This window comes from Drosophila busckii, chromosome 3L (genome assembly GCF_011750605.1).
Source record: "Drosophila busckii strain San Diego stock center, stock number 13000-0081.31 chromosome 3L, ASM1175060v1, whole genome shotgun sequence".
Lineage (NCBI taxonomy): Eukaryota > Metazoa > Arthropoda > Insecta > Diptera > Drosophilidae > Drosophila > Drosophila busckii.
The window spans coordinates 191,999-213,157 of record NC_046606.1 but is presented as its reverse complement, the minus strand read 5'-3'; the positions used below and the strand labels follow the sequence as shown (position 1 = coordinate 213,157).

General features: G+C 37.5%; 2 protein-coding genes across 2 annotated transcripts; both read right to left on the bottom strand.

Annotated features, from left to right (window-relative positions):
- Positions 1–3,512: 3,512 nt before the first annotated feature.
- Positions 3,513–5,042, bottom strand: LOC108598660 (mitochondrial import inner membrane translocase subunit TIM50-B). Its single transcript, XM_017985372.1, has one exon. The coding sequence runs from the start codon at positions 4,907–4,909 to the stop codon at positions 3,647–3,649; it is 1,263 nt and encodes a 420-aa protein (XP_017840861.1). The 5' UTR covers positions 4,910–5,042; the 3' UTR covers positions 3,513–3,646.
- A 1,579-nt stretch (positions 5,043–6,621) lies between these two features.
- LOC108598708 lies at positions 6,622–15,049 on the bottom strand. The gene is made up of 5 exons (XM_017985433.1): positions 14,677–15,049; positions 8,058–8,668; positions 7,297–7,434; positions 6,958–7,137; positions 6,622–6,892 (listed from the first exon to the last, which is right to left on the bottom strand). The coding sequence occupies exons 2-5, from the start codon at positions 8,605–8,607 to the stop codon at positions 6,855–6,857; spliced, it is 906 nt and encodes a 301-aa protein (XP_017840922.1). The 5' UTR covers positions 8,608–8,668; positions 14,677–15,049; the 3' UTR covers positions 6,622–6,854.
- Between the last annotated feature and the right edge of the window lie 6,110 nt (positions 15,050–21,159).

The following is a 21,159-nucleotide window of genomic DNA, read 5'->3' as shown; positions in this document are numbered from 1 at the left end:
TTTCTTGTTGATGGACCAGTGACCTTTCAATTTCCTCAATGTTAGCTAAATTGTATTATCATTTTATTTTAAATATGTTACACTAAATAAAATATACTAAGTGCGATTAGGTATGCATTTTTCTTGTTCTTGGAAGCCAAAGTCAGCAATTCTGAAATGGACTTGTAATCAATTATATTAATACTATTAGCACTTATATATACCATAGTATATATCGTATAGACAGGATTCAATTCACCTTGTACTAAAGCATGTTAGATAAATGATCCACGTATTTTTAAGCGTTTTTCTGACTGTTATAAATGACTAACAGTATAGAACAATGATATTTGCTAAAGTCAATATTTGCTAAAAGTCATTTGTATCCTTAACCACTTATGTTTGATTATTCTTCATTTTCACTGACCGACAGGTTAACGACAGATTAATCTTTCGAAGCTTAGCATAGAGCATAGAATTGAATGAGTTACATAGATAAGCGTGCAAAATTAATAAATTATATTGTTAAGTATATGTATTGAGTGGCATTTGTTGAAATTGCATAATGAGAGCGTACACATTCACATGTTAATGATTCCATGGCTAGGTCTATAGAGAGTCAACTTGCCCAAGATTAGCATAAGCATTATTTGTTTTATTCAGTTGACGGTATGGGCTTCACGGGGAAGTGAACGGTATCTCAACATGGTGCCTACACTACTAACAAATCAAAGTTGAATGAGGCTTACACGAAACAAATAAAACGATTTAATCCACAAATAAATTATATTTACGTCTCATTCCATTTTACAAATTAAATACAAAGCCCACACTTAATTTCTTACATGCAGTAGCGAAACTTCCCTTTCGTTGTTGTTGATGTGGTTGTTTACACGTTGCACTTTAATATTTATCTATTGGCATTTTTTGAGTATGAGATGCGCATACTGAACCTTTTTTAGGGTGTGGCAAACATACAAAGCAAACAAGCCTCTCCACGGAAATTCATTGTAAATAATAAATTCTATTTAATATTTGTGAATTGTCAACTCTCACTGGTTTATCAATTGAGCTTTCAATTATGCTGACAGCTGTGGAAAGTCTGATGCTTCAATCACATTTATTTAAATTTTGTTTATTGTTTACGCAGCTCACACAATTTGCTCTACTCACTTTAATTTGCACTTTTAAATACATTTCAATTGGCAGACTTGTTTATAACATGTATTAATAATTTCTGTGGAATACAGTACTAAAACGCTAAGGATCTAATAATTTCCAATGGGAGTGGCTTGTAATTTTATTTTGCCAATTTGTATTGCTTGTATTTCTTGCTGTACATTCTCATTTTGCCTCCTGTTATATTGCACATACACACACACACACACACAAACACATACACTTATGGCATTCCTTCTCGAGATTTGTGTGAGACTTTTGAACAATTTGCGACTCGACACACAAACGCGACGTTCGTTCTGCCAAAACTGAAACAAAATTTTGCTTTGCGGTGTTGCCAAAAGCTTTCAATAAAAAAAACCTCACAATACACACTCCATAGACACTGCAATCCGTTACGAAGCTTTTTACACTTGTGTTATCCAGTTGCTGGCGACAAGGATGCTGCTAGAGATTCTGTGCAGTGTGCCATTTTCACAAATTCGCATTTTCTCAATTTTCCCATTTCATCGTCGGTTGTCTTCTGATTTTTTTTTTATTTTTACGTTAGCAATAGTGAAAGTGAGCACCAAGCAGTCGGGTAGGCCTCGGCTCTCATGAAAACTCTCGGCTCTCTCGGCTCTCATGAAACAACGCATGCGTTGGATTTCTGTTGTCTGGTTTTGACATTTCCACACTCATTGCTCATACGCAACGTTGTCGGCAGCCCTTAGCTTCAGAGTTTATTTTGAAACGTTAACTTGTTGAAGTCACACGCTTTTACTGACTGCATTAGGTTTGTGAGTATGTTCGCGTATATTTAAATACGACTGTAGATTTTACAATTTTTATAAAAGAACGCAATCATTTTTTTTTGTTTTTAAAATTTATAATTTTTATAAATTTGTTTCTGACTTAAGGAATCACGTTGCATTTACATATTGCACGTGCTCAGATTTGGAGGAGTATGGCTCACAGCAAATGTTGAAAAAAACTCTAGATAAATTCCCCTTCATCTAACATTGCGCATGACACAAATGTTGGTGTACATGATGTATGTATAATGTTGTCAATTTGTTGTTGCCAATTGTTGAAAACAAGCTACTACTACGATTACGAGTATTTTGGCACGTGTTCACGTTCCAACTCGCAGCAGAAGCCGGCAACATGTTGCTGAGTTTGCGTGGGCGACATTTGTCCCACGTGTGTAGGACTATGGGTCTATGTGTGTGTGCGAGTCTCTGAATTATGTCTCGTAAGCAAGCATGTATATCTTTATTCTCCCAGATGCACATGTAGAAATATAAATATTATATGTATAAAAGAAAGCAGCACGTTTCACTTGCCACTGATTCTGTTTATTTGAAAGAGGGATGACAATTGTAAGATTCTTCTATTTATTTATGCTACATGTTGCGTAGGTATTTTTTAAAGACTTGAATCAAAATGCCTGCCTCAATCAATAAACCATTGGCCTCTCAGCAATGCAAAAATAAATGAAGAAAAAAATAATAACAACAACAATGCAGATAATAAATACTGAATTCTCGGAGTGAAGAGAGTTTACCAAGGATAAAAGAATGAAATTTAGCAAAGTTATTTTCTGTTTTGTTTTGTTCTATGGCTGCTCAAACAAAAACGGATGCCAATGCTGATGCCGTTACCCATACCATTGCCATAATCCACTCCATGCGGTCAACTTAGCAAAGGGATAAATAACAAAAAATTCATAGAAATAATGGAAAATAAAGAAGCAAAATTGAACACTAGTTTGAGTTTAATTGAATGGATGTGTTGTCGTTGATTGAAATTGTGTGTATTTAGTTAACTGGAGCACAGAGAATGCCAAATAGTCAGAGAGTTGGGACATTAGACATACGACAGAGTGTGTAGGCAAACAATTAAGTTGACGTATCTATCCTATCAGAGGTGGCCTTTTTGGACTGGTCAAATCACAAACATGGTATACTAATAAAAACAATGAGATTTTCAAGTGCTTGGTGGCCTCAAAACTGCTTGGTCCCATTTGAAAACATATATTATATATGTGCGGTATTTTTGCTATGGCTCATATTTGTTGTGTGGACGGTTCGGTGGCATGCAAAGCTTTTTAAGCGAGATCGCCGTGTAAGTATGCTTAAGAAACTGCAGCATGAGCTAAGACAGAAACTCAGGCGAGAACAGCTAACACTCGAGAGAGTTCAAAGAATGATGCATAAACAAATTTTTAAAAACAATGGGATTGTTGGTATGGAGCAGCTGCTTGCTATGCAGCGAGATTTGAGCGAGGAGTTGGAAACGCTGGATCAAGTGCTTAGTCAATTTTAAATATGTGGAAAATAATAAGAGAATGAATAAACAAACTGGAAGGTACATACATATATGAATATTAATATATTGAGACAGATTTGTCAAATCAGAACAACCAATGTAAAGGGAACGACAACGATAACAACCTTAAGGTCTTTCCTCCTTTTCTCACAAACTATTCGCTCTTAATTATGCGTCTTTATCGCTTCATGAGACCGCGCGACCAGTTCTTCACTATTGGTGTCTGCTTACTATTTTTTTCAAGTTCATCTGCTTGCATCTGCTCAGAGAGCTTGCGCTGATTCTCCCTGAACTGGGTAATTGGTTCTTTAAACTGATTATAATATTGTAGCACTTCACGCACATCGTCCACTTCACTGCTGCCGAGCACGCTTAAAAACGAGATAAGATCGAACAGAGTGGTGTCATCATCATTGCCAGACCAACGTGGTATGGAGAATGTATTGCCAGGATGCATTTTGGTTGAGTTCTTATCCCAGTCAACAACGACCACACGCTTAAGGTCTCGGTTCAGATTATCCAAGTTCTTGACATGATGACCACCCACAAAATGTGTGGAGTCGCGTACAAGCCGGTACATAATGTAGCCGCTTGGATCGAGAGCATCGAGCAGCGGAAAGACTGTCATGCCTTGCTCAGCAGTGTATATGACAATCTCAAAATACTTAGAGCACTCCCTTAAGAAAACATCCACGCCGGGGCGTTTCTTAAAGCGCCAGCCCGTTTTATAAGTCCAATCTGGGTGAATAAGCAAATCCTTGACCTCCAGCACTAAAGTGTACGGTGGCTGGATATAGGGAGCTTGCAAGGGATCAGGCAGCAACTTGTCGCTCGATGGCTCCTGTATAAATCGTTGAAAGTGATTCAATGACTTAAATGTACGTGCAATATACTGCTGCACCAATGGCAATGAGCTAAATTCGTCGACAATCTCGTTGCCCTGCTCATCGAGTGCTGGTTTACCAAAGTAGTAAATAGCCCAGAACGAGAAGAGTATGCCTCCTACGCCAAAGAGGCCAAACCCAATTTTCATACGCTTCCAGGCTCGTTCCATTTCCTTGAGCTCCTCCTGCTCTTCGCGTTTGCGCCGCTCCCGACTTTCCTCATCATCAAGCTCCATTGATGTCTGGGGGAAAAGCTTAGACAATATTTGTGTTGAGGCCTTCTCACAAGTTGAGTAGCATCGATGAGCAACATAAGCCTTTGACAATTGTGGGCGATCGACATGGCTGGTGTATATATTGAAGCAGACATTAGACGCCAGTTCACCTGTCCACTTGCTTCCCTCCTCTACCGATGTTTGCGGGTGTGTTTGTGTCGATGCCTGGCTGCTGACCATATTCTGCCACAAGCTACTTGTGAGTGCTCGAGATTTATTAATGAGCTTGCGGCTGCACCGTATGCCCCCATACAGTAACCGCCAAATTGCTATTGGACTCATTGGCAATTTGCTACTACTATCTGCCGTTAAAACTATAGTCTTTGGTATTTACTATTTTGATTTTCCGATTTACGAAATGGTCACTTGAAAATTTGACATTTTTGTTTAAATCAACTGAGGATTTTTTAGTTTTTCTAGCCTATACTTTAGTTTTCACCGATTGCTGACAAAATAAATAGAGTCTGCTTGGTTTTTTTTTTATAAACTTACCGCAACTATTCAATCCACTCCTTTATATGATTGTAAGACTTAAAACACATATTTAAATTGTTTAAAGCACTGTAGTAAATCGCTTTAATATTTTTACAAAATGGCGCCATTTTCATCTTCTTCGCGCGCGTTAAGCTTAACATGTGCGTGTGCTCGAAACTTGCTGTAGACCGTTTTGGTTTCAAGTTAGATTAGGCCGAGACCTCCATAGACCACATATGAAGTTGTTCATTGCTTTGTGTGTTTTATTATTTATTTTTTTACATTAATTAGTGAAAAAGTGCCGCTTTTCTGCTTGTTCCATTGTTTTGGTGCTTACGTGTTCGAGTTCGATTAAAAGGTTCGACTCAATTATTCGTTCGGCTCGACGGTCTGAGTTGCAACGCTCATACTGCAACCGGCAACTGCGGCACTTAGCATGTATGTTTACTATTAACCTCTCGCTCTTACGTACTAAAAAATACTCCTGCTGAATATTTTAGTAGATGATACGGGTTGCGATACTGTGGATGATACTTGCTAGCTCTGTAAATGTAAAAGGAATCATAATTTCACATAAACAAATTCAAAAGTAGCTTATTGTAGTCAAATAAAGCCATAAAACTAACGCGAAAGATTTTTAATCATTTTAATAAAAATAAAACTACAAATTTTAAATAATAACAGTCGATTTGACGCCAAAAAAAATATTGACAGTTGGCAACTGTGGCCAAAGTGACCAAATTTACAAACATCGAAACACTTGTTTGCAGCTCTCAGAAACTTTATCCAAAAACTTTATTCAAAACAAAGCGAATATTTTCGCAAATGCAAGATAAATGGAGCAACAATTAAGTTCCCAAAGCAAATACGTCTACTGAGATGCATAAAAAATAACTGAGAATGTGCTATTTAATAAATGCTTACGCACAATAAAAATGGCGCCAACACACACATGGTTAGGCAGGATTTACAAATGTTAAATGGATTCTGAACAAATTATATGTTTATTCTAAGGTCTCACGGCGTTCTGGATTTAGTGGATAGCGAAGTAAGTGAGTATAACAAACTCAAACTCCAAAAATATTAATTACGCTATTTTTATGCACTGGAACCATCGATAGCCGCTCTCGTCAGGCTGGCGGACTGGACAGTGGACATGCTGTGGTTATTGTAAATTCCAAAATTGTTAAGCGCATAAGATTAATGTCCTGCTTGCTTAAAATTAACTTATGAGAAGCGTTGTGAATCGCTCACTCGGCAAGAAGAAGAAGTAGCCATCATTAGATTACATGTGGACCAGCGCAAAAAAAAACACGTTGAGTTGTACTTGGCCAAAGGAACTGCGTCAGTTGACTGAAGACTTTCGTCCCAATTATAAGCAGGTAGGTTCAACTAAAGATTTAAAAGTTTTACCAACTTTGTGTTTCACAAAGTTCAACATTGGATCATTGGAACTGCCCTTTGAACACGATTAAATATCCAAATTCTTAAACCCATTCAGCAATGCAAACACAAAACAATACACTTAAAGTTTTTTAATGATACCAAGTTCATAAAATTCTTTTTAAAACTGTTTACAAAATAGATCAGTATTGTATATATTCAATTTGCTCCTTTGACCTTTGCGGATAGTCAACAATATTTATGAATTACAAATATGATTTTTTAGTTTTTGTGCGGTCTTACTAAATACTTTACTTGAAGAAATTTTCTCTCACTTTGAGACCTTCACAAGCTCAGTAGAGCCTCCAAGTTAAGCCGCTGGCGATGTACGGCGGGTGGGACCAGGACCTGTGGGACCACAAGTAGTGATAGTTATTGTAGTTGCGGTCTAAAAAAAAATGACATTTAATCACCTTTCTCTTTATGCTTGCGTTCCTTTTTGGCACGGCCACCGCCAGGCTTGCACTTCTTGGTGGAGGTGCGAACGGCGTTGCAGTTCTGTTGACTTCCGTCATCCGATGCTTTCAATTTGTCCTCACGATTCATTTGTCCACCGTTGCATTCTGACCACAAACCTTTTTCATAACGACAAGCTGAATACAGAAAGCAATTATGTAAATAGTTTTAATAGTGTAGATTCTTTGTAACATTTGCATGCAATTAATTTTTAACTTATTGCATTAAATTAATTATGCAATATTTAAAATGCAAACTCATAATTCATGGCCTAGAGTACACACATCTCTGCATACCTTTCTTGCACATCTTCTGCATGGTCCGCGTGGGCTGACAGTTGGGCTCGCCTTTCTTTAGGGTTAAAGTGCGCGTCCGTATGTTGGTCTTGGCATCACACTCCGTCCAGGCGCCCTTCGCGTACCGACAGGTCGATGCTGGAAATAAGACACATTACCTAAGCTTAGCAACTTATTCGAAATGAAAATAAGTGTATTCAATAGGCTGATGCTTATGTGAAGATGATGTGAAGAAAAAATTAAACGACTGAAAACTTAGTTATCTCATTTAAAATGCAACAAAATTGTTTCGACCATTTGTTTGATGTATGGAGCACAACTCCTTGTGTAGCCATTTCTCACAGCCTTATGTCCGATTTCGCAATGGCCAAAGACGTGTGCGGCTAAATTTAGTATGTGGCCACATCTTGTACCCCTTTTTGTGCCCTGGCGCAACTTCTGTTAAGTTAGTTGTTTGTATGCGTCGCTGCCTTGGGCGCCAACTACCTTTTAAGGATTTGTAGCCGGAAATAATATTTTACACACACATACGCATATGTATGTACATGTGTGCTTTTATTTTAGCCAACGGATGTATATTTTATGTTGCGTAGCTCGATCTTAATTGCAATTTGCAAATCTTAAATGTGGTACATGTTTTAATAAAATTTCCATAAACCCATGCCTTGCCCACTTAAGTATGCAACAAAAGCTTTATTGCTTTAATAACGCCAAAATCCATAAGTGATATATGTATGTATCATTATCGATATGCGACTTACCATTAGCGGCTGATTTTGATTTGGGTCCCGACCTTTTGCCAGCGCGATGATGCTCTTGTTGCTGCTGCTGATGATGATGCTTGATTATTTGTCGCTGCTGCTTGGCGTTGGTGTGATGGCTTTGCTGCACCTGCTCATCAGGAATATTAGCTGCAGGCTTCTTATATCCGGGCTTGCGACCAGATCCACCGACTCCACTGCCGCCAGCAGCATGCTGCATTTGATTTTGCGATTTATTTTTCCTATTATTGTTTTTCACACGCTTATTTCCGGCAGCGACGCCACCAGTTGTGGGCGTTGTACCTGCAACAGCTTCAACTGCCGGCTCGTCTGGCAGAGCACCGCGTGCAGCGCGAACCAGCACATCGCCGGATCCTGTCTCCATAACCAAGTGAGCACCATTGGCAAACTGCATGGCAGTCTTTTTACCAGCGCCATGATGTGCATGGCCATAAATCAATGTTGGCATCAGCGTCAATGCGACCAGCACGAATTGGAGCAGCGCCAATGCGGCTGTGTGCGCGCGTGCTGATGTTAATAAGAGATTCATCTCGGCTAAGCAACCAGTCACTAAACTGTACTGCACAGGCCAGCAAACCGGATACAAGTGCCTGAAATTGAACGACAATAGAGTTAATGCGCTGACGTCAATACACACAAGGTCAGAATGTTAGTTTCAAATGCCACAAAGTGTGTGTAAATACCTTAAAGTGTGTCTACTTTTTTAAGTTGCTTATTTAGTGTCTGTTTTTAATGTTTAATGTCTAACTCTTTGTTTTTTAGCTCACTTTGAACTGTTTGCCAAGCACTTACAACTGCTTGCGTCTATAACTATATTGAATTAAAATGAAATCATTCGATTTTACTAGACAATGGATGCAGGTTGAAATATTGAATTTATTTTAATTTCATTGGCCTTTTTCTGCAGTTTCTCTACGTTTATATGGCATACGTGTTTTAAAAGTCATTATGGCTTGCAGTTAACAATCTCTGTTTTGCCTCGCCTTCTCTTTCAATGGATGTTTATGTGCAAGCGGCAAATACAAAGTTCCCTTTGCCAATTCAACAGCAACCGCCTGGCTCAGCTTGTTGTAATTTAATTGTCATGAGCTGTTTCCGTTTGAGGCGAAATGCATTGGGAGGGAATTTCCTAGGCACTGGGGTCTTGGCCAGGCCACTGCTGGTTGTCTATTATGGCTATTACGTGTTAGCAGCTGGCACTTTGTTAGCCATGCAATTTGTCGCTTGCACAAAGTTTTTAAAAACACTACTTAACAAGTCCAACCAACAATTGAAGTTGTAAATGAAGAAACTATGCTTTAATCTAAAACGCTCCCACGATATGTGGGTATAAATAAAATGATATTTGTTTGGTTGCCGTCTACACGAATTTATTGTTCTTTTTGCCAATATGGGTTGGAATTGTCAAACGATGTCAAACGTTTTGCTTCTTGCATGCAGCTCATCCGAGGCGCAGCTATACCTAAACTTACTATGGTGACACTCAGGCCTCTCTCAGTTTAATTGCAAGTGTAGCTTTGTATATGTGTGTATGTGTGTGAGTGCATCTAGTAAAGTCCGGTGAAGAGCCCAAAATGCCGGATATGCCGTTGAGCAACGTGAGACGCATAAATTTGTCATTGCCATTGTATGGCATTTGACAGGAGCTGGAACTGGAACTGGAGCAGTAGTTGAGACAGGACACAGGAGTGGTACTTAAACAGTCAATGTAAGCGGAATGTGGCGTTGTTGTTTGCCAAACAATAAAAACAACAACAACAACAACAACTACCAGTAGAAGAGCTTCAGCTAGTTTTATTGTTTGATTGCTTTTCGTATGGGCTTTGTTATGATGCGGCAGTCAGTTTGACTGGCCCAGGCCCATGACTTTTGCTAATGTACAAGCACATACTTTCACACATACACTCACACACACACACACACACACACACAGTTGTATGCATGTGTATATGTATATATGTACGCCTTTGGCTGCCTTACTCACATTTAATTGGTTTTCACATTGCCCTGGGCTATTGTCTGTGCTAATTTACGTGCAAGTCTCTCACTTTATGTTCCTTTCTGTTAGCTATTTGTGACGTTATCGTTATCTAGTTTGAAAACCAACGCCTTCCACACACAATTACACAAGCTTACTCAAGAGCTGTTTGAATTCAAGTGATCAAATTGCTGTAAATAAAATTAGCATACATTTTGTATAGGCCTGCGGGCATAATCAGCAGTCCTCGATAAAGGACATTTCAGATAATATATTTATTCTACAAGTGTAAGCACACTTGCCAAAATTAACAGTGAAAAATAATAATGAACGCAAAACTTTAAGCAAACTAGGCAACTAAAACAAAAAAGCACAAGTGAGTGAAGAGCGCTGCACAGAGCCACAACAAGCATTTCAACAAAAGTGCTTCAACAAAAACCCCTAAACAAAAAACAACACAACAGGCAATGAGTACAAGCTGCAGGTAAAACCAGCAGCAGCAGCAATTTCACCTTAAAGTGGCAAACTTGCCAAGCCAAAAACACACAAAAAACTAAACTAAAGGCAAGCCATCGCAAGTCAAAGCTGAAATGAACTCAGAGTTAGAGCGACTTCGTTTTATTTTGTTATTTTTAATAATCAAGCCGTTTTTCAGCTTTGAAATTTTTTAACTACCAGCTTATAAGTTTTTATTTGAATGCTCTATTTTTCAATTATGTTGAATCCATTCAATATATGTATGTACGTGAATGTATTGCGTATGTCATGCAATCCAATCGGATGCGTGTTGATATATCCGATTTACAGAGAAGCCAATTAGCTTGTGAAAAGCACACGCAAATTTAAATTAAAAGCTTTACTTAAAGTTGGTAATTAAATGTCCGTGTTAATGCCACCATCAGTCGCCTCAATTATCACTTTAACATAAACGTAATCTATCGCTGGAATTAACTACAATCGAATAAAACTTTTACTGATCAGTAGTAAAGTATTTTAATTTTGGTTTTTATCAGATATAATGAATGCTGTAGCTAAATCCGCTTGAATATAAACACAAGAGACACAAACATTTATGTATATACTGGTAAATATATGTGCTTGTATGTACATATATAGCTTTAATAATTGAATTTTTATTCATGCATACATATATGTAAGTATATGGAACGTTCAGCGACCATGTGTGTGCATTAATTTTTCGAATTTCAAAAAAGAAAATTGTGAAGCTGCCCCTGGACGACGTAAAGCATTTAAAAGACAAGAAAACATTGGCTGTATCTGAAAATTTCCATGTCTGACGTTGCACATCTGGCAGGCATGCGAAGCTAAAGCTCAAAATGTGACTACTGAGGAAATCATTGAGATCATTTGTGGGCATGGGAGCAAGACAGGGTGAATCTGTTAAAGACTACTTCATTTACAATAACTACATGCATATGTAAGCATATTCAAGTGCTACAAGTGTCGGCAGTTGTGGCGACAATTTTCATGAATAAATAACTTAAAGCAATGCAGCTGCAGCTGCAGCAGCTTTATATTTATTCGTTCAGTTTCTATTTTTGTGAGCTCTCTTTGTTTGTATGTGTGATGGTCTTTCAATTGAAATTGAGCGTGATCTTCATTTTAGTTCTTTTAAAACGGATATGTGGCTGCCTTCTTTTTACTCTACAGCCCAATGAGCGCCAATTCACTTTACTAAATTGACGACTGCGCAAGTAAAGTTAATGCATTATAAAAAAATAAACAATTCGGTGATTTACTTATTAAATATGTAGCCGGCTTGACATCAAACACATTGTGAATAGTTGGTGGCTAACATATACACATACCTTTCTATGTATGTGTCTGCTGCTTACACCAGCGCGACTGTCACGTAAAATGCTCTGACAGCATCACGTAGATACTTTGGTTGCACCAAATTGTCGTCAAACGTTTGTTGTGATTCAAAAACAAGACCTGCAACTAGCAGCAAAATACAACATAAGCTATATAAGATGTAAGGCCTGAACTTTAGACAATATTTGATTATATTCGATTGTCTTTATTTTTATATCTTTTTAGTTACAAAAAGGTCCGCTAAGCCATTAGAACTATCATTAATTGGAGAAATCTGAGGCAAGTGAAAATCACGGTAAGCTACACTATTTATATAATATTTTTGCAAATTTTAAATTCATGAAACTGAAACCTTTTTGGACTACGTGGAGGTAAAACATTGGCATATTCATCTTATTTACCCAAGCTACACAAAATGGTCAAAACTTATACAAATATAACAAAACATGCGCTGAAAGTCTTGTATTGACTTATTCATGTACCTTACTTTCATTTTAAGGAGGACCATTGTGCCATTGTTAACGTTTGTTCCACTTTGTACGCTTCATTAGTTTTGTTATCTGTCACTTTCTTTTACTTGCATTAACTTAGAGAGGGGTTCTAACTTATTTATGCTCACTGGTTTCCTTGTAAACATTTAATTTTAGGTCAATAATTATGATTGACGCAATTGTTAACCAATCAGGCAGCAACTTTAAGGCTCTTCAATGTCACTTTTGCCTTCGATAATATTCAACAATCAGTATAAAAAATACATAACTACTTTACACTTCTTATAGATCTTGACTCGCATTTTTCGGTATTGTATGGTTGAGGCCTCGTCGTTTTTGTTATTGTTGATTTTGGTTTATTGTTCTCTTTTTGTCAGCTCATATATATGTATATATACATACGCTCTTGTTTACTAACCAGCTAGTATTCTGGCTGTGAAACTATTGAGGGTCAGGGGACAATTGAAAGGGCACAAAGGACACGACGCAAAGTTTGCGCTTTAGTAATATCCTAGCGTTTAATTTGTTGTTGGTGTGGAATGCTATGCCTTGGCGATTGTCTGCCCGCGATATACTACATACGAACGTATGTATATGTATAATATATATGCACAATATCTTTTACTGGCCACATTCTACTCCAGCAAAAACAGATGAAATATGCATTTTCCACACCAATAACACAAATTTAAGCAACGCAAAGTGAAGAGGAAAAAAGTTTTGAGAGGCTAACCGGATATTAAATTGCGTATCCGTTTATTTAAAGATTCCGAGTCGCTTCACATTATAACGTCACAAACGTAAATGTGTGTGTGCTTGGGTATGTATGTGTGTGTTAGTATGTCCGTGCCTAAACATGTAAACGTGTAGATTTAATGCATTCAAGTGTGAACAATATACATATTTACCTGTTACTCCCATTCTGCCTACCTCTATGGTCGCTACAACATTCGCTGCGCATATTTTTGATGCTCGTCCGAGCAAGCGCCGCCCTCGGCGGCTGAATCTAATATTAAACCCCCCAGCGAGCTGACCCGTTAAAATATAAAGGCTAAGAAGTGACGCTTGCTAAACTTTTCTTTAAATCAATTTGAATCCGTTTTTTTATCTAACATATCCTGGAATACGACTGCGTTTACATTTTGCCAGTATGTGTTACATAAGGTTGTGTACACTATGGCGCATTTATTTTATATTTTATTTCGGAGACGAGGTTTTAGGGCCACGAATTTTTTTTGGGAAGTCCTTACAATGGCAGCACTTGTCCTTGCATGTCACACAATGGCGGCTGGCTCTTTGCGCTGAGGAAGTGCTTTACACAAAAGGCGATCCGGCCCTCTTGTGTGCCAGCAAAATCATAAAAGGCAACAAAACAAAAAATATACTCAAGCCTAAAAAATGCAAGTGGTCTTTTCATAAATAAAATAAATAGCTTTGATAAAAATTTATAATAAGTTTTGCTACAGTGATATCCACATCCGCGCTATCGCTCGTGTTATATTTATAATGCTTAATATTTTGCATTTACACGCAGATATTTATTTTATACTCTTGGTCAGTACATATGGAGGTAGAAAGCAGCTTTCAAAGAATTTGAGTATGTGTACCTGTAGCTGCGATTCTAACGTGTTTGTATGAAAACAAAAACCCGTTCTGTCAATTTGCAGGTAGTGTTCTTTTAGTATATATAAATTTTGTAAGCCAAAAGCAGCTCGAATCGAACTTAGAGAAAGAGCAGCCTAATTAAGGAATGCAGCTTCACAAAAGCAATTCATTAGTCTCAGTCTTGTTCGAACACAAAGGCAATTCTTTAGTCTCAGTCTTTTTTCAACCCTATAAGGAAAAGTAATGCAACATTAATTTTCAGTGCAATCAAGCATTGTGCAACAATAAGAATTGCCAACACTTCAGTCGGATTTTTACATTGTTTTTCGTCAGCATTACTTGAACTAATACTGCAAGTTGCAGCATCATGTTAATTAAGCAATAATATGCGTTTCTCGCAGCATTGTCTCTATCCAAACATGAAAAAAAAAGTACAGGCATTAGGTGCATCAAGATGTTGCTACCAACGTAGCTCTCCCACATGAATAAGCTCGTCATAGTCTTCAATGACTTTCACAAACAGATATTTTTATAAAAATAAACCCAGCTCAAGTAAAACTTGAAATAGTATTGAAATATATTGCCATAAGCAAGTATATTGTCTCATTCTAAAAAATCTGATACCAAGAATAATAAATGTGAGCTAAAGCCAATTTTCATTTGGTTGCGTTGGCTGTTAAGTTCTTACTTTTGTCGGTCGTAGACTGTTGATTGATTACTCCTCTTAAGCGAATTTCAAACTTTGTATGTATTACAACTCCAAGTGCTGCTGGTGGCGCTGCCTCGGCTCTTTTTCACTCAATCAGTGGTTAGGCTTCTCCGATTAAAGGGATTTTTATAGAATTTCTATGGTGCGCGCGCAGGCAACTGCACTCTTGAGCAATAGAGAATTTGAGAACAACACACACACACACAGATACACTCGCGCGGACACAGACACTGTAACAACTTATCCACCTGATAGTACCGATATTGTCTTAAATTCCTTAATTCGACTTGTTCAGAAATAAATGCGCTCTTGCTACGTTGCCGATCGACACTGACCAGAGCTGGGTGAGAACTGAGATTGCTGTGAGACAAGTACTTCAGCAGAGGCAGCAGCAATTGTTGCTCAAAGGCAACAAACGAAATGTGAGTGAGAGTGAAATACTCACTCAAAGCTGCTCAGTGTACACTGAGCGAAACGATTGCTTGAATCGTTGGTTATTGTTTGCGTTGTCTTGAGAGCACTGATATCGAGTTTATACATAAACAAGTGCATGTACTTGCTTATATAAATATATTTATTATATATATTCTTATCAATCAACATGACATTTTTTGTTATTGTGGGGCAACGCCAGAGCAGCAGTAGCAGCTCCAGCACCAGACACCCATTTATATACATATTTCTCCCAAATGATTGATGGGATGTGAATGCATGTCAATTCTGATAACAACAAGTAATACAGAATAAGCGCTAATGCAAACATAGTCCGATGGAAATAAATGTTGCTTTTAAATTCTATATATAGAACAGGACGCAGTATTTAGCAATATAATAATTTTATTGAAGAAAATCTAACAAATCAATACTGGTATTTAAAAAAGTTATGTACATGCCATTTCTATATTATTTAATTTTATTTCCTGAGCTCTGTACTGATTGAATTTTATTCTTAGCTTGAGATAAGCAGGGCGTGAGTTATGCGCGCCCAAGAAAGTCTGAATGTAAACAAACACTATAAATTGTGTAATCGTTATACTCTCAGCACCTTGCACTCACGCAGATCCAGATCAACAACAAATCTACACAGCTATCCACATACATGCATACAAACAAGTTTTTGAGTGAATTTATTGGTTTGAGTGGGTCAAAACCCAAGACCCAAGTCGCTCGCAGCTATTGCCGGCGAATGGACATTGTTTTCATTTTTTGGAGCGCTGAGACATGGCAATCCAAGTCGAAAAGAAAACACACAAAAAATTGTGCTCGAGTCGAGTCGCCAGGCGGCAGGCAGGTGGTCGGTGGTCGGTGGCCGGCAGGCAGACACGGAGTGGAATGAAGGAAACCAAAAGATACAGAATATCGTCGACGTTGCAAATGTGCATACCACACCATGCTATGCTCCATAAAGTGAAGGCAAGCCTGGACTGCATACATACAACTATATATATGCACATATACACATACATATGTACGTATGTATGTATGTACTTAAAGAAGTTATAGATTGTGTGACAACGCTGGCTCAAGCATGTGTATGTCTCACACATACACAGGCATACACATCTAAGGGGCTTTGTTTGTTTGTTTATTTTCCAGTTTTTTATTTTCTTTGCCCGCTTTATATACTGCACATGAACCTATGCATTTGTGTGTGCGTGTGCTGACCACAGTCGCTGGAGCGTATAGATGATGACGACGACGACGACAACGTCGTCGCCCGAAAGATTTGTTTGTTTATGTGCAGAGTTCCCGTTGCCTTCTGCCTCAGCAAAGATGGTAAACAACTTGAGTCGGGTTTCAAATACCGAAAAAAATTTGAGCTGCGCATGAGCTAAATTTACATTCATCTTACTCTTCTCACCCAACGAGCTGATATACTAACTAAGACAAAATGCGCCAACAGCGCTCTTTGTACAGACTCTTTGCGCATGCGCCCTCTCCCACGCGCTCTCGCTGCCGCTCTCACACTCTCTCACCCTCACTCTCGCTATGCCTTTCTATCCGGCACTCTCTGTCTCTTTGCTGCTGGGAAATTTCAACTTAAATATTCATTTTGCCTATGTTGCTATGTGCGACTATTTTCTTGCTCTGTGCTTTGCTTTTCGGTGCTGAAACCACCCGCTATGATTTTCACCGGGATTTTCTGGTATTCTTGTTATTGGCATTTTTTGCAGGCTTGGAATTTGTATGATATATGACTATTTCAGCTCTGGGCTTCTCGCTGACAAGGTGCAATGACCAGAGCACCAGCAGCAGCAGCAGATAAAAACTAAATATAAATGTAAATGTAAACACGCACATCTATTTACATTGATTATCCAGACACACACGCACACACACACACACACACATATATGCAGATATTATGGAAGACTGACTGCCAAACTCAAAAATAAATATATCCAATAACGTAGCATATGTCATTGCAGTAACTTAGACAGCATTTGCATTGTCATGCCTGATGATGCTGCTGATATGCGAAACCTAAATCCCAAATGGTAGAGACAGCCAAACGAAGCCCAATCCAAGCCACCATTCCACCTATGCACAATACTGTTCCATAGATTCAGCCACTGGGCCCCCAGCAAGTGTGTCTTATGCTGTCACACACACACACACACGCACACGCACATGACGCAAGCCAAGTGCTGCGCTACATAAATTTTCACCCAACTCAGAGTCACAGTCAGAGTCACCATCAAATTCAATTGCAATTTGATACTGCACAAAGTGTGTGATGATTATATACGCTTTGCTTTGAACGAGCTGACAATGTGCTTTTTATACTCTAACAGTTTATTAAGGCAGCTGGACTTTAGCCAGGTCGATTATAACTATGAAATCTATGGGTAATGTTATAATTCATTAATTTAAATTACTTAATATTTATATAATATAATAAGGCTCTCTTACTTAAGCTAGTACTCTATTTTTTCTCTGTGAAAATCCAATGGCCTACACTCGGTTCGGCATCCTCGTGCTAGTATCAAATTGCCAGCTATTTCAATTACTTTCTATATCCATACCAACACATATGCAAACATATATACACATCTATTTGATCATTTATGCACAAGCCTAAATGATTGAATAGAGAGCATAAGTTAACTGATTTAAAGATTGCTGACTTCTTTAGTTTATTATATCTTAGTCAACCGTTCTCTTTGAATTCTTTTGGGACTAAGTATAATATTTTTATGCATATTTCCTACGTGTTAATTTAATTATGTTTAAGTTAAATTTTGCGTACGTTACCCAAACTTTCTTCGCCTCTTTCTCGCCTTTTTTTTGTCATCAACATTGTTGCTGTTGCTCTTTCTATGGCTTTCCATTTGGAAAGCTGTGGGCTTTGCTCACTAGGAACCAAACAAGTTTTTCAAGACCTGTACAAGGGTTTATGGTGGTTTAATTTGCTGCCAACATGCTTTACACGGCTTACACTTCGCTTTTACTAAAGCCTCGTATAGTCAACCCTTACTCGATTGTGCACATCACACACCCACACACACACGTGTATTTGGATGTGTGAAATAAATTTATAAGTAACTGAGTTTTTCTGACCAACGATTTCCTTTTAATCAACAGTTTTCTGACCCTATGCAAAACAATGTGTTAGGCTTTCACTTTTACTCATGATTTGCTTATTTTAGCCTCTTTATGCACAACGAACTTAGCTTGAAAATAATCAGATTTTGTAACAAACCGTCAATACACCAATGTTATTAAGCTATCCGCACATATGTGAGCACAGTAAAGACAATACAGTGTGTGCCGTTACAGGTGGACTTGGATACAAGCACTAAATTATGTGCAATCCAACTGCATTCATGCAACAACATTATCCATTTAGCTTAGCGCTTATGCCACATTCAACTTGGTTGGCTGTGGACCGCAGGTGCAGCATGTGCGCCACAACAATGTGCACTTGCTACATAATAATAATGGCTAACCGAGCGTTCTAACATGCCCGAAAGCTTGTATCAAGTTCACTTTGGCTTGACTAGTACAGGCGCAGCAGGACCCCATTTTCCATTCTCAGTATGCTTCAGCTAATGCCAGCTGCTGGCTTTTCCGCTGCTTTTACACATGAACAGAGATTTTTTGCTCACATTTTGTTTTGTGTTTCTCGACTGAATCCTTTGTGATTTATAGCTTAGCTATATATGGCATTATAATGCTAAGAGTTTGAACATTTTCAAATTCCAGTAGCTCCACCTTACTTGCATGTTTATTTTTAGATTCAATTTAGCACTAATGATTGCAGTTTTATCCCTTTAACCTGAGTTTGCAGTCAATCTAACTTTGCTTTTTCATGTACAACTCATATTATTGATCACCTATTAACTAAAAATGTCAGACTATTAATAACTTTTATGCAACAAAAGTCAAAGAGGCATGCCGCAACGCTTTATTTTTAACGCACTATGGAGATATTAAGAGGACTTGCATAACATTGCAGCATACACTCACATCTACACACACGAATGCATGTTTATACAAAATGGTGGCTTGAAGTCAACAAACATGGCGACTTCCGTGGCAGCAATGCAATTTCTATTGTGCCAACAGCCTTTGCTAAGAGTTTTGAAAGTTGAAAAAGTGTTGCTCCTTATCTGTTGTTTAATCGTTGTTTTGCTTCGATAGCTTTGCCGTTGTTTTTTATTTACAGATATAGAAGAAAGAGTGAGTGAGAAATCAGCCCAATCATATTGTTAAAGTCAAGCCAGCAAGTCAGTAAAGGGTATGTGGCTGTCACTACAGTACATTGAGCATTTTTGCCTTTTTCCTTTGCATTTTTCATAGCCAGTAGCATGAGCTTAAAATTGTTACAATGCCAGGCAGCGTGTGCTAAAAAATTTGTACATGAACAATTTCCATTGTAGTCTACTCTGATAACTTGGCAAAGAGTTTGGCTTCTGCAGCACTGCTTTAAGGCCAATTTGCATCTGACAAATGGCATTTTGCATTTAACGGTGTCCTGGCAATGGGCCAAATCGCAACGCTACGACTCCTTTAACAATTTCCCTAATAAGGAAATGCGACATCGCGCAGTTGATTCCATCCCATGGGCTCCATCTTAAAAAGTGCAATTAAGAAAAGATATCTACTTTATCTGACAAGTCATACCTCGCTTTATAGAATAGAAGTTTTTTCGTTTGTTTTTGGTTTTTATTTAAGATTTCTGTCAAGTTTTTTAATCATAATATTTTTGTAAGTTCAGTTACTTGTTGGCTTTTCATGTCTTTCATCTGGTACTTATTTTGTATCTACTAAATATATGTAAATATGACAATATGTATTTGTTTTGTGTATAATATTAACTTGTAGGCTACGTGAAGAAACTAAAAAGTTGAATCATGGAGAAAGTAAGACTACTATACTGACGTAATTAATGATTTCATCAGGCCTGCGTTCAGTAACACAAACAGATTGTTATTTATTTTTTTATAGTTTTTGATATCGTTAATTTCTGAACTGTGTTAAGTTATAAATAACTACCTTTCAATTAGTTGTTTGCTAAAAATTACGAACCAAGCCCTTGAAATTATGTTTAATACACAATGATTATTATTAAACAAAAACTGAAGCAAACAAATTTCTTTCTACAAAGATCAAATTTTTATTAAAGTTGTGTGTGTGGTATGAGTATTTGATGAAATACATTATTTTCGTCACATTGTTATACAGAAGCTACTCGTATAACTAGTCGTTCAATAAAACGTGAATAGTTTGGTAAGTGTTTTGGGAAGTTTATATTTTTATTGAATTACCATTAGTCATATCGAAATAAGTTGATGGGGATATTGGTATATCGTATATGTTTTTGAAATGCCAATCGCATTCATCGTATCTCTGACATGGTCTGCATTTTGCTCAAGTGTGATACGATTTATCGTTCATCCATGTCATTATACTACAATTGCAATACTATTGTATTACTTTTTACAATATTTACACTAAGTGATTTTGTTTTAAATTATGAGTTGTATTTCTAGATACTTAAGTGTACATCATATTATCGATTCATTCTCGGCTCCTTTTTGCTGTCTCTGCTTTCGTTGAGATCAAATCCAGAAGCTGATATTTAATTCTGTTTATTATTTTTTTTTTTTTTTATCATTTTGAACTTGTTTTGTTAAGGGGAAAATCTTCAGTTCGTTTATGTAAATTGTTAATATGAAGAACAACTCTGCTAATTAGATTATATATGTGTGCCAGCTTAATTTGGTTAACCTTTAAGTGGTAATCAATGCGCCGCTTTTCAGTCAAGCTGGGTTTAATTTCTTTCGAGTATTTTAACTTGATCTATTATGTTTGTTTAGGGTTTAACTAAATGGGTATCGGTTGCACATATATGTATGTATATGTATATATGAATATATTTATAAACGTTTTTTTGTATTTTCGTGTTAAGTATTAGTTTAAAACTTTATCTCTGTTCTTATTTTTTATGTTTTTTAA

Bases quoted from the DNA above. Each gene is read 5' to 3' on its own strand.
- LOC108598660 (XM_017985372.1), bottom strand. From the start codon at position 4,909: ATGAGTCCAATAGCAATTTGGCGGTTACTGTATGGGGGCATACGGTGC.
- LOC108598708 (XM_017985433.1), bottom strand. From the start codon at position 8,607: ATGAATCTCTTATTAACATCAGCACGCGCGCACACAGCCGCATTGGCG. The intron at 7,138-7,296 runs GTATGCAGAGAT...TTCTGTATTCAG, and splicing joins GCAGAAGATGTGCAAGAAAG to CTTGTCGTTATGAAAAAGGT. The intron at 6,893-6,957 runs GTGATTAAATGT...GTGGTCCCACAG, and splicing joins ACGCAAGCATAAAGAGAAAG to GTCCTGGTCCCACCCGCCGT.